Here is a 14064-nt window from a genome sequence, read left to right on the forward strand (position 1 = left end):
TCTCAGCACCACATACAAATAAAAATGAAGATGTTGTATCCATCAAAACCTAAAAAAAAAAAAAATTGAAAGAATTTTCTCTCAAAAAAAAAAAACTGTGGCAGAAAGGTGTTCTAAAGAAAGCACACCCAATTCAAGCTATTTCATTAGATTCTTCCCCTCAGATCAAAATGTCCTCAAAGATGATTAGTAAGAAGGAATAATACAACACTGGGTTCAAATAAATTTTATTAAGAGGGGAGGGGAAAAACAACAAAGCAAAGAGAGAGGAAAGCATGCTTTAGATGGGAAGAATAGCCCAAGGAAGCAAAAAATTACAGATAAATATACTTTCAAAGAAATCAAAGGTAATATCAAACTAATGATAAAAATAAAAATTCAAAAGGATATAATATATATATATATAAATAAATAAAAGGAAATATCCCCCAAAATAACCAATTCTTTAGCAGGAAAAAAGTTACACCACAACCAAGAAACTGATTCAGAATGTATTACACTCAAAATCTGGCTTGGTAAAATTTACTTTTGATTTACACAATACATTTGCCATATAAAATACTGAAAGAATACTGTCACAAATTTCTTTTGTTTTACCTTCATCCAGTATCATTCTTCTGCTCAGAAGCAACCACTGTTAACATTTTAGTGTGTGTCCTAAAATGGTATAGGTATTTATCTATACGTGTACATAGATGTATCTACACAGATATAAGCAGAAAATAAATAAGTGCATATGTGGTACGCATGCGTGTTTGGGAGAGTATTTAAATGTGTCATATCTTTTTCATACCATCTTATTTAGCAATCTGATTGTTTCACTTAACAATCGATCTTAGAGTTCATTTTCTATACATATGTATAAATATACCACATTCTTTTTAACTGCTTTACAATATTCCCACAAGATCTATATATTATATTTAATATACCCTTCTGAAGGATGAATTTTTTAGACTGCTAACAGTTTCTCACAATTACAAACAACTGCAACAAACATCTTTTCACATAGTTATCCCTAGAGAAATTTCTACACACTTGCTGAAAAAGTTCTTTTTGAAAGTTGAATCAAGGAATGTGCATGTTCTAATGGTACCTCTCTACACAATGTGCAACCAGAGAATTGAAATGCTGCACTCCATTTGTGTACAATGAATTGAAATGCATTCTGCTGTCACGTACAAGTAAGTTGACAACAATTAAAAAAGAATGTGCATGTTAAAAGATATACAGGGGCTGGGGTTGTGGCTCAGTGGTAGAGTTCTCGCTTAGCATGCACAAGGCACTGGGTTTGATCTTCAGCACCACATAAATGTAAAATAAAACTCAAGAAGAAATATTAAAAAAAAAGATATAGCCAAATTAACCTTTAAACAAACTAACAAGAGATGGGGATGTGGCTCAAGCGGTAGCGCACTCGCCTGGCATGCATGCTACCATATACAAAGATGTTTGTATATGGTAGCACGCAAATACATATTCTCTCTCTCTCTCTCTCTCTCTCTCTCTCTCTCCTCTCTCTCTCTTAAAAAAAAAAAATAACATTAAACAAACTAACAAGCTGAGCATAGTGGTCCACTCCTATAATTGCAGCTACTTGGGAAACTGAGGCAAGAGGATCACAAGTTCGAGGCCAGTCTGGGGAACTTTGAGAATCCTTGACTAAAAATTTAAAAAGACCTAAGGAGCCAGGCACATTGGCACATATCTGTAATCCCAGGTGTTCATGGGGCTGAGTCAGGAAAAGTGTGAGTTCAAAGCCAACCTCAGCAACATTGCAAGACCCTGTCTCAAAATAAAAAATTTTAAAAACGGTTGGGGAGGGGGGCTGGGGATGTGGCTCAAGAGGTAGCACGCTCGCCTGGCATGCGTGCGGCCCTGGTTCGATCCTCAGCACCACATACAAACAAAGATGTTGTGTCCGCCAGAAACAAAAAAATAAATTACAAAATTTTCTCTCTCTCTCTTTAAAAAAAAAAGGGGGGGGGGTTGGGGATGTAGCTCAGTAGTAGGGTCCCCCTGGGTAGAAAGAAAAGGACAGGAAAGGAAAGGACAAGACAGAACTATTTAAATACTTTTAATGCATTATGACAGCAAATAAAGCCTATGTGATTTCTACTTTTTTGGAATTTAAAATTTTCTTTGTAGCTTAATACATGAAATTTTTGTAAATACATGAAAATATCTGGAAAAATATATATAATATACAGAGGTAATGTTGGCTACATCTCAAATGTAGGATTCTAAAGTTTTGGTTAGGGTAAGGGGAATTGATGCTTATATTTTGACATATACAACTTTTTGAACTAAAAATCAGAAAACTGGTTTTGCCTCTGTTACTTGTCATGAAACCAGATTAATTTTAATTTCTCCTCAATTTATCTATAAAGGTATTTGTCATATCCACAAAAATTTTTTATATTAGTCATGCCTGTAGGACCCAGAGCAATAAGAGCATAGAAGGTAAATAGCACACACTGTTAAGCTGAATCACATTTAATTGTACTGCTTCAGTGATCTCTTTCCTTTTTTTTTTTTTTTTTTAAGAGAGAGAGAGAATTTTTTTAATATTTATTTTTTAGTTCTCTGCGGACACAACATCTTTGTTGGTATGTGGTGCTGAGGATCGAACCCGGGCCGCACGCATGCCAGACGAGCACACTACCGCCTGAGCCACATCCCCAGCCCATCTTTCCTTCTTGAAGTCAAGCGTGGTGGCTCATGCCAACAAGTCAGGAAGGCTGAGACAAAAGGATGGCAAGGTCAAGACCAGCCTCAGCAACTTAGTGAAACCCTGGCTCAAAACAAAAAGGGCTGAGGATGTGCTCAGTGGTAGAGTGCCCGTGGTTTAATCCCCAGTACCCCCCCCCAAAAAATCATTCTCATTTCTACCTCAATGATAGCTCAAAGGATTTTACACATCAATTACTACCCAATCTCTTATAAATGCTACAAATGTTACCAAAAAAAGAAAAAAATCAATTAAGATATCAAAATATACCATATTTCCACAAAGTATATAAACATTTGTTTCCTCCTATTACAGTAAATACACATTCATATTATTTTCAGAAATGGGAGGAAAAAAAAGATTCACCTTCTATTTTTACTAAAAACTAGACAATCTATTTCCCATATTTACAATGAAATCCTACTATAACACAAATTTTTGTTGCTTGATAAACACTTCTAAAGGGATGGGAATACAGCTGAGCAGTATAGCTCACAAAAAAAGAAAGAAAGAAAGAAAGAAAGAAAGAAAGAAAGAAAGAAAGAAAGAAAGAAAGAAAGAAAGAAAGAAAGAAAGAACGAACTCATGAGTTCACACCAAAAATGAAAACACTACTAAATAAAAGGGGGGGGAAGGCCCCTGGCTTATAGTAAAATGATAAGTGCTGAATGGTAATTGTGGAATGAGTGGTGGTCTCAGAAAATCATTACTTTGCAACCACTGTACTAAAGACTGGCTCAAGCAAGACTCACCAACCGATATTAAATCTAGGAGGAAATATCGATGGAAAACCAGATGTTCATGTGGTCTTAAAGTATTTCCTCACTTATGCAAAACATAAATCTAACCACGAGAAAACAAAAGACAAATCCAAAATGAGGAACACGCTGTTAATAAAAAATTCTCTTCAAAAATATCAATGTCTGGACTGGGATTGTGACTCAGTGATAGAGTGCTTGCCTCACATATGTGAGACACTGGGTTCAATCCTCAGCACCACATAAAAATAAATTAATTAATTAAAGATATTGTGTCCATCCATAACTAATTTTTTTTTAAATCAATATCATAAAAGACAAAGGCTGAGGAAATGTTCCAGAATAAATAAGACAAAAGAGACAGAACAATGAAATGCAACACTTGATCCTGGATTGCATGGTGTACTAGAGAGGAAAAGAAATGCAATGCGCAACATAATGGCCAGGCCTAGTGATCCACACTTGTAATCCCAGCTACTAGGGAGGCTGAGGCAGGAGAATTAAAAGTTTGAGGCTAGCCAGAACAATTTAGAGGACAACTGTTGTAAAGTAAAATAAAATAAATGGAGGAAGGTGGGTATGTTATGGGATCAATTGACAAAATTGGAATAAAAAATAGATTAAATGAAAAAATTTGTCAACATTAAATTTACTGAAAACACTAAATGTATTGTGGTTTTATAGAAGAAAACCTTAATTTTAGGAACTGAATAATGAAGTATCTGGGGATCTTTGCATAAGTAACTTAATCTCAAACATTTAAGGGAAAAAACTATTGTGTAGCATACTTTACACACACCCTTATAAAGTAAACATGTGAAGTAAATGGTATGAAATGTTAACAATAGGAAATATATAAAACATAATAAACAATCTCTGTAATAATTTTGTAACTTTTTTAATAAATTTAAAAATATTTCCAATTAAGGCTGGTATTGTAGATCAGTGGTAGAGTACTTGCCTTGCATGTATGAGATACTGGGTTTGATCCTTGGTACCACATAAAATTTTTTTAAAAAATCTGAATTTTCTCCCCCATATTCTTCACCTAGAAATATGGAATGCTGTAAAATACTAAAAAGTATGGAATGTCCTAAATAACAGTGGTTAAACTACTTCACACCTGTCTCATTAATGCATTTGCATTTACTATCATATTTGCTACCTCACAAAGTCCAAATCCTAATAGCCTTTGAATGATAAAAGATAAAAAAACACAAGAAAGCAAAGGAAAGGCACTGTCAATAACAAAACATGGTGCTAGGCTTTGTGGCATATAACTAAAATCCTAGCAATTCCAGCAACTTAAGAAGATGAAACAGAAGGATTACAAATTCAAGGCCAGCTATCTCAGCAATTTAACCAGACCCTGTCTGAAAATAAAAAATAAAAAAGGCTGAGGATATAGTATATAACACCATGGTCAGGGTGGGAGTAATTTCTCTTTTATTTTTCTAAGACATGGATTTAAGGGGAAAAAAATTAGAGATATGAAGCATTTATCTTCCTGTGAACATAATTTATTTAAAAGACAAGTTTATCCCTGAGTTCAATCCCCAGTACCATTCCAAAAAAAAGGGGGGGAGGAGTTTAGGATAAGACTTATCAACTAACTTGCTTATTTATTTTGCTTTAAACTTAATCATTAAAAAAATCACATGAGTAAAGAATGCTATGTTAAAGGAAGACCCAGGTGTAAGATCAAACCACACTGCCAAACCAATAGGTACACACTGGTTTAAAAAAAAAGTTTTAATCTTAAACCTCCCAAATCTGTATTTTAATTTACTACTCTGTCTCTTATGAAAGAGAATTTTTTTCTTAACATCACAAAAAAAAAAAAGAAACTTACAGTTCATCTCGTTGTCTCTGGGACAGCACCATTTTGGCTGTTAATGTCAAGCTTATTTGATATAGTGGTATGTCCCTCCTTCAGGAAATCAAAAGGCTTTGTAATCCCTGGGTTTATAATTAACTATGCCACTAAGTGGCTTCCACACAGGGGAAAATGATTCTTTTATAAGTGAATCCAACCAGTAACCAGGAGATATTCAACAAGTAAGGTTCATTCCACCTAAGGAGAAAAAGAAAAAGAAAAAATAACATTATTTTTTTCACTTAAAATTCAAATTATTTCTAAATTACTAATTGCAACACATTTTCAAAGATGAAGTTTACTGTGTTTTTTATTGGTTATTTTTAGTTATACGTAACAATAGGATTAATTTTGATATATTATAAAAGCATATTCTCATTCAGTCCCCAGTAATTTCTCTTTTCCTCCCCTCCCCCCAATCCCTTCCCTTTATTAATCTTTCTGCTATTTACTTATAGTTTTTTTTAAATTAGTGTCTTATGGATGTTAATGAATTTTAGATTTTTCAACATAAAATAAAAATATATGCCAAAATATGTACTATTTTATATTACCTTCAATAGTTACTTAATGATACAAACTGCTTAATCTATGTTAAAATGTAGCCTACATTTACCTATTCCCATCCTTGTCAACTGCCAAATATACTTAATTTAAAATATTAACATATAACTGGTCTATAGAAAAACTCAGTGGTAGAGAACTTGACTAGTATGTGTGAGGCCCAAGGTTTCATCCCCAGTACCACAAAAAAATAAAAATAAAAAATACAAACAAAAACAACAGCAAAAAAACCTGCTCTAGAAGATTATAATTTTACCTTAAAGACAAAAATCTATAATTTACAAAAAAGGTAATATAAAAAGCAAAAGAGGGCTGGGTTTGTGGCTCAGTGGTAGAGCGTTTGCCAAGTATGCATGAGGCACTGGGTTCGATTCTCAGCACCCCATGTAAATGAATAAAATAAAGGTCCATCAATAACTAAAAAAAAATATATTTTTTAAACCTGGAGATAAAGATTTCATAAACTGTACAGAAATCAAATTATGCCAGCCATAACTGAAGTGATCTTCAGGATTAACAATTAGCCACCAATAACAGCCTTAGATTGGCTGGTATTTATAACAGAAATAAACTGCTTAGCAATCTTATGCTCTCTTAACCAATGCAATTTAAATCAAAAGACAAATTTAATTCATTTTATTTTGTGTCCCTCAGAGGCATGTGTTTTTTTTTTTTAAAAAAAAAAAAAAAAAAAAAAAAGAAGGAAAGAACTACTACCCTAGATTCTCAAGCTTACATAGCACTTCCCTCTAATCTAACTTTTGGATAATATTACTTAACATTTCAGAGTCCTTATTTGATACACTTATAATACCATAAAGTCAGTTTCCATACTGTATCTAAAAAGTAATAATCAACTAAATTAAGGTAAATTTGTGAGAAAAATCAAGAAATTATATTCTTTTATAAATAATCATTCTTCAGGACAGGGGTGCTTCTACCCATGGCTACTGAGAAGTAAGGCAGGTTTTCTAGAGCCCAGCAGTACAAGTCTGTACCTTAAAAAAAAAAAAAAAAAAAAAAAAAACCTGGGCCCAAGAGTGCAAGCCTATAATTCAAGAAACTCAGAAAGCTGAGGCAGGAGGACCCCAAGTTCAAGGCCCTAAGCAACTTAGTAAGACCCTGTCTCAAAGTCAAAGAAATAAAAAGGGCTGGGGACTTGGTTCAGCAGTAAAGTGTCCTTGGGTTCAATCCCCAATAATAAACAAACAAACAAACAAAAATACTGGGCACTGTGGTATATAATAATTCCAGCTACATGGAAGGCTGAGGCAGGAAAACGGCAAGTGTGAGGCCAGCATGGGTGGGCAACTTAGCAAGACACTGTCTCAAAATTAAACAATAAAAAGGGATGAGAGGGTGTAGTTAAGTAGTGGAGTACTAGCCCAGCATATGCAAGGACCTTGTTCCAATCCCCAGTTGGGGGCGGGGGATAAAATCTCCTAAAAATTAAGATTGTCTTGTTATACAAAAACAGAGGGTATTTCCACTGGATTTAGGAAATGTATGTGAGATGGTTTTATTTAAGCAGATTTCTGGCATATATAAAATTCAGTTATCAGGGATACTTTAAACCAGTAGGACAAGGTGTGGTGGCACAAGCTGTAATCCCAGTGACACTGGGTGGCTGAGTCAGGAGAAACACAAGTTAAAGAGCAGCCAAGTCCTGAGCAATGTGGTGAGACCCTGACTCAAAATAAAAAATAAAAAGGGGGCTGGAGATGTGGCTCAAGGGGTAGCACGCTCACCAGGCATGCGTGCGGCCCGGGTTCGATCCTCAGCACCCCATACAAAGATGTTGTATCCGCCGAAAACTAAAAAATAAATATTAAAATTCTCTCTCAAAAAAAAAAAAAAAAAGAATTAAAAAAAATAAATAAAATAAAATAAATAAAAAGGCTGGGGATACGGCTCAGTGGTAAAGCATCCCTGGGTTCAATCCACAGCACGCCCCTCCCCAAAGGAAATCATCCTCCAAGTAAAATAAAAGCATAACAAATAACTTGCAGGACTACCCATCAAGAGAACATACCATACTGGGCGAAGTGTCACATGCCTATAATCCCACTAGTAGGCTTGGGGGCTGAGGCAGAAGGATCAAGAGTTCAAAACCAGCCTCAGCAAAAGCAAGGCACTAAGCAACTCAGTGAGACCCTGACTCTCTGACTCTAGTCATGCCTGTGCCAGGCACTGCTCCAGTTGCTAGAAATATAATGGTAATTTCCAACATTACAAAAAAGAACGTCAAAAAGAACACTGAGAAAGCAAACTATAGTTTTAAATATGATCCCTGAGTCAAAAAGTGAGATGCTCCCAGTGGCAGGTGTTGATTTGAAGAAAGTTTTCTCCATTAAGCAATTCTAATACACATAAGCAGGAATTTATTTTTGTTTTCAATGATTCTTTCAACCAGGAGTTTAGCTAGCAAAAAAATGACAACTGAAAAAGCTAACACTACCACTCCACCTAAACACAGAGAAATATGATTCATGTCAGTAATAGTGGAATCAGAACCAAACACAATGGATAATCTAAAAACACAACATACAACCCATTGGTATTTAACACACCCAATTAAACCTCACTTTTCTAAGTACTAATTGTCATGAAAACAAAGCATCTAGGGATTCATACACACTGAAAAAGAACATGGTAGGGTAAGGATCATCTGATGGTGTTGATTATCTAAACTACAGTTTTCTATTACCTGAGACAATAGTAATTCACTGATAAGCGAATTCATCATATGAATTAATAGTAAAAAAGAGACATGGCAAAAATCCCTGCTTGGATCAGGAAAATATTACTATATTATTATAAAGTCCAACTTAATATGGAGTTCTAGTCATAGAAATAAACACAAAAAAATGCACTAAAATAGCAGGATTACTGAAGAATAATAAAACCAAAATATAAAATTAACAAACATATAGAACACTTACTATGTGCCAAGCATTGTCTTAAAACACCAAGTTTAATGGGTCATTACAATCAAGAAACAGGAAATTAAAACGTGTGAACAGTGTGAAATTAACAAGTGATAAACTAACAAGTGTTGACTCAGAATGAAGCTAAGCAAGTAAGTAGGAGATAGAACAAAAACAATTTATCCAAAGGTCAAGGAGAAGCCATTATATAAATTTTTTAGAAAAATCTCTTTAGGCAGGGACCATGCCTAAAATCCCAGCTGAAGTTTCCACTAGGAAGGTGTACAAACAAGCCAGTTCTGAAGAGAACTAATCTAAAATAAAATGGTTTGACAATTTTTACATAGATGTGGTAAATGGAGACATAGCAATGGTTGAGATGACCTAGGAAGAATTTGCAGAGCAAGTTGAGCAGAGGGTCAAGCCTAGAACCAGGGACAGCAACACCAATACTTGATCTTATCTACAATTAGGGCTAGGATTAGCTGGCGCCCTAGGTCCAATCCCCAGTGTCAAAAACAAAAATATAGGAAGAAGGAAAGAAGGCAGGCAGGCAGGCAAAAACAAAAACAACAAATTTTTTGTCTGGGTAAGGAGGCACACGCCTGTAATCCCAGAAATTTAGGAGGCTGAGGCAGGAGGAGTACAAGTTCAAGGCTAGCCTCAGCAATTTAGAATGGCCCTAAGCAACGCAATGAAATTTTATCTCAAAATAAAAAATAAAAAAGGGCTGGGGATGTAGTTCAATAAAGTAGCCCTAGGTTTAATCCCCACTACCACGAGGAAAAAAATATTTGTACGTAGGGCTGTGCTATGGTATAACTCAGCAGTAACATGATTCCCCAGCACCGCAAAACAAAAACAAAATTTAAAATCTTCAATTGGGCTGGGGTTTGTAGCTCAATGGTAGAGCAATTGTCTAGCACATGTGGGGCACTGGGTTCAATCCTCAGCACCACATAAAAAATAAATAAATAAATAAATGTATTTTTTTAAAAAAGAATTTTCAATTGGTTCTGAGAACAAAAAAGGTTACACAAAAAATAGAAGAAAGACTGTGAAATGAGATGGACATCATTACCCCAAGTACATGTATGAAAACACAAATGGTGTGACTGTGTACAACCAGAGACATGAAAAATTATGCTCTATGTGTGTATTATGAATTGAAATACAAGATAACAAATCAGAATGAATGAATGAATGAATGAATGAATCAGGAGAGAATGTCACAAAAGCCAAGGTAGTGTTTCCAGGGGAGGCAATCAACAGTATCCAAAGCCATCCAATTACCCAGCAAAATAAGGTTAAGGTGGGTTGGCTGTATTCATCATAGAGCTCACTAATAACACAAATGGATTCAGTAAAATGGCAGGGAAATGAGGGGTTGTGGGTATAGCTCAGTGGGAGGGTGCTTGCCTAGAATGTGTGAGGTACACTGGGTTCAATCCTCAGCATCACATAAAAATAAATAATTAAAGGTTTGTTTTGTTGTTTTTTTTTTTTAATGGCAGGGAAATTATTTTAAATGGCAGAAACAATGTTTAAACAGGGGAAGGGGTAGGGTAGAGATGGTACCATAAACAAATTTTAGAAGTTGATGAAAATATTGAAAAGTAATTATTTTTCTCAGCCAAATCAGATGGTTGAATACTAATGGTGGAGGGGCTGGGGATATGGCTCAGTTGGTAGAGTGTTTGCCTTGTATGCACAAGGCCCTGGGTTCAATCCCCAGCACCACCAAAAAAAAAAAAAGGTAAGCTGGCTTTGAATTAGTATGGTAGAGAAAAAGACACGGGACACGGGAGAAATAAAAAATGATGAATTTTTAATATCACTATTTTTACTCGCTAATTAACCAACACTGTTAACAAACTAGATATATATAGTTATACCTACATAACTATATTTATATTGGTACAGTGAAAGAAAAACAGTATTCCATCTATGAAATATTGCTGCCACAAAATCAAATCTGAACCTGATTAAGCATCTGCCTTCAACTATCAATCTGCAAGAAGTAGAGTGGACATATGTTAAAGACACAATGGGGATACAATCAGCAAAAGCTAGACTATGAAAAACCCTATAAAGCAAATGCCCCAATTTCTTCAAATTCCAAAGAAAGAAAAAAGGATGGAAAGAAAAGGGATGGAAAGCATTTTTCAGTGCTGGGGATCATGTACTTTACTGCTGAGTTATACCATAGCCCAGCCCTATGTATTTGAAACAGACAAGTGAAGAGCTGGGATTGTGGCTCAGTGGTAAATCACTTGCTCAGCATGTGTGAGGCACTGGGTTGATTTTCAGCACCACATATAAATAAATAAAATAAAGGTCCATCCAAAACTTTAAAAATATTTTTTAAAACAATAGACAAATGACACATCTAAAAATTGTGATATATAGACCATATTTATATCTAGACCCAAACAAATTATAAAATAAACAAACCAATAGACAAAGATTTAGGGAAATTAGAGTACTGATGGAATATCTCATGATATTTAAGAATTATGAAAATTTATTACGTTGTTTTCTAATTTTGTCTATAGGTTGAACATTTTCCATAATAAAAGTTTTATTTTGGGGGCTGGGCTATGGCTCAGCAATAGCGCACCTGCCTGGCATGTATGAGGCACTGGGTTTGATTATCAGCACCACATATGAATAAATAAAATAAAGGTCTATCAACAGCTCAAAATAAAACTTAAAAAAAATTTTTTTTAAGTTTTATTTTGATCAGTAGAGGGACTCAATGGAACAAGCACATTAGGAGGAGAAAAAGAAAAGAAAGGATACAGAGGTAAAAGTCTTACACATATAGATGGGTTATTCCTGCAGATTATCAACTGTTTATAATATAGTTCCAAAATATTAGAGAAAATTTAATGTGACCAAATATAATACAAATATACTCCTCTGATATTTCTATTTTTGCCATTTTATATTTATAGAGACTTTACACATAATCTACTAAAGAAAAACAAAACCAATCTTTTTAAATTGGTAAAAAAAGAATGAGCTGGGTATGGTGGTACATGTGTAATCCCAAATACTCTCCCTGCCTAGCATAGGCAAAACCATGGATTCAATCTCCACCAAGACAAAAAAAAAAAAAAAAAAAAATTCACAGGAGGTTGTCAAAGTCTTTCAACAGCCTCATCATTTCCCCATGTTTCTGTTAGTTACAGCTAACCACCACATCTCATTTGACAAGATTTAAGTCATTCATCCAAAATTTCCATTTTTCAATTAGCCTTGGACCAAAGATTAGGAGACTACTTTTTTCACCAAGAATCATTCCTACCACTATTATAATTCTGATAATAAAGGCAAATGTTGCAAACAGATGGTCCAAAGTTTTAGATTATGATTCTGAAGAAACAAAGTAGAAATAGTTTTGGGGCTTTGAAGTCAAGCAGATGTAAATTTAAATAACACAGTATAAGTCATATCTATATGTTCATTTTTTCTTGTAAGATCATTTTTAAGCTTTGCCATTTGATTTCACTAGAAGATAGAATACTAGAAGATTAGACTGCATAATATAAGATTGTTCCTATTGTACTCCATGTGATGGTTAATATTGTGTCATGTTGGCTAGGCCACAGTACCCAAATATTTGGTCAAACACTGGTGTAGATATTTTTTTAGATAGGAGTAACATTTAAGTCAATTGACTCTTGAGTAAATCCAACTACTTTCATAATGTAGGTGGGCTTTACTCTATTAGTTAAAGGTCTTATGGGGGAGGAGAACCTTCCTAGGAAGAGAAAATTCTAACAAGACTGTCTTTTGACTTGAGCTGCAATATCAACTCTTCCCCAGATCTCCAGACTCCAATCTAACCTGCAGATTTTAGACTTGCCAGCCTTAATAACCAAGTAAGCCAATTCCTTAAAATGAACTAGTTTAGTCAATCTCCCTACACACACACACTCACACACAAACATATATATGCATATTATCTCTGGCTGTATGTAATATAGGACCTTTTATTTATATAGTTTTAGCCTGTCACAAGTCTTGCAAAGAATACTTTCATACTGCTTAAACTCTGCTCTCTGGGTACTGCTTCAGGCAAATTAACGCCTTTAAGGGGTATCAAAATGTAAAACTGCTTCTCAGCCTGCAACAAATAATAGAGCTAGGTTTATCTGTGGACAGATGCTCAAAAGACTACCTTTTCATAATCCCCAAAAAGGAGAAGTGTCCCCCCTTTTCTCTGACTTCAGCAGCATGAAGCCATTTTTTTTTTTAAAGATAGAGTGAGAGAGGGGAGAGAGAGAGAGAGAGAGAGAGAGAGAATTTTTTAATATTTATTTTTTAGTTCTCGGCGGACACAACATCTTTGTTGGTATGTGGTGCTGAGGATCGAACCTGGGCCGCACGTATGCCAGGCGAGCGCGCTACCACTTGAGCCACATCCCCAGCCCATGAAGCCATTTTAAACATCTGAAGTTTCCAAAGAAACTGAATTCTGATTTTAGATTTTGTTGTGTTCAGTTTTTTCTAATGTTTTTAAATCTCAAACCAATTGTTCTGTATGATACAAATTACATGACCATAAATAAATAATGGAAGGGAATGTAGAAAAAAGGCAAACATTTGTTGTTAAAATATGATTTTAGAGATTGTAGATAAATTATAAGACTTACACTGAAACTTCTAACTTGTATTCTATTAAACTACTAATTGAGTGATATCAAAAGAGCTAATTCACCAAACCAATATTGATGATCTCTGCCAGTTACATCAAATTAGGCAATAATTCTTTAGGCTAGTAAAAGCTACCTATGTTGTTTCTTCAGATCAGATTTTTGCTAAACAGTGAATTTTAACTAGGAATGTCTATCAGAGTTACCTAGGAAACTTTCTGAAAATAATCATGATTATATTTCATTCTCAGAGTTTCCGAAGAGGCATATGAATTTTTAATATTTCTTTAGGTGATTTTGATGCATATCCTCCTCACTAGAGAACCATAAAGTCAGCAATCTCACTTATAGCTAATACTAAAAGGTTAAAATCAAAAAAATTACAGAGAAGGGAAAATCGAGAAATCATCAAAGTCTGAAAATGTTATCTGGGGACATAGTTCAGTGGTAGAGTACTTGCCTAGCAAGTGCAAGGCCCTAGGTATGATTCCCAACACCACAAAGAAGTTACCCAAATAAAAAATCAAAATAGGAGGCCATGGTACTG

At 34.7% G+C, this 14064-nt stretch overlaps 1 protein-coding gene across 1 annotated transcript in view; it reads right to left on the bottom strand.

Moving 5' to 3' along the window:
- Nucleotides 1-14064, bottom strand: part of PAFAH1B1 (platelet activating factor acetylhydrolase 1b regulatory subunit 1) — a 73554-nt gene that overhangs the window by 34969 nt on the left and 24521 nt on the right. Inside the window, exon 2 of the mRNA XM_081270262.1 lies at nt 5342-5563. Coding sequence (XP_081126388.1) covers nt 5342-5373 — 32 coding nt within the window. The 5' untranslated portion in view covers nt 5374-5563. The remainder of the gene's footprint in view (nt 1-5341; nt 5564-14064) is intronic.

This window comes from Spermophilus citellus (genome assembly GCF_964194105.1).
Source record: "Spermophilus citellus genome assembly, chromosome: 17".
Taxonomy (NCBI): domain Eukaryota; kingdom Metazoa; phylum Chordata; class Mammalia; order Rodentia; family Sciuridae; genus Spermophilus; species Spermophilus citellus.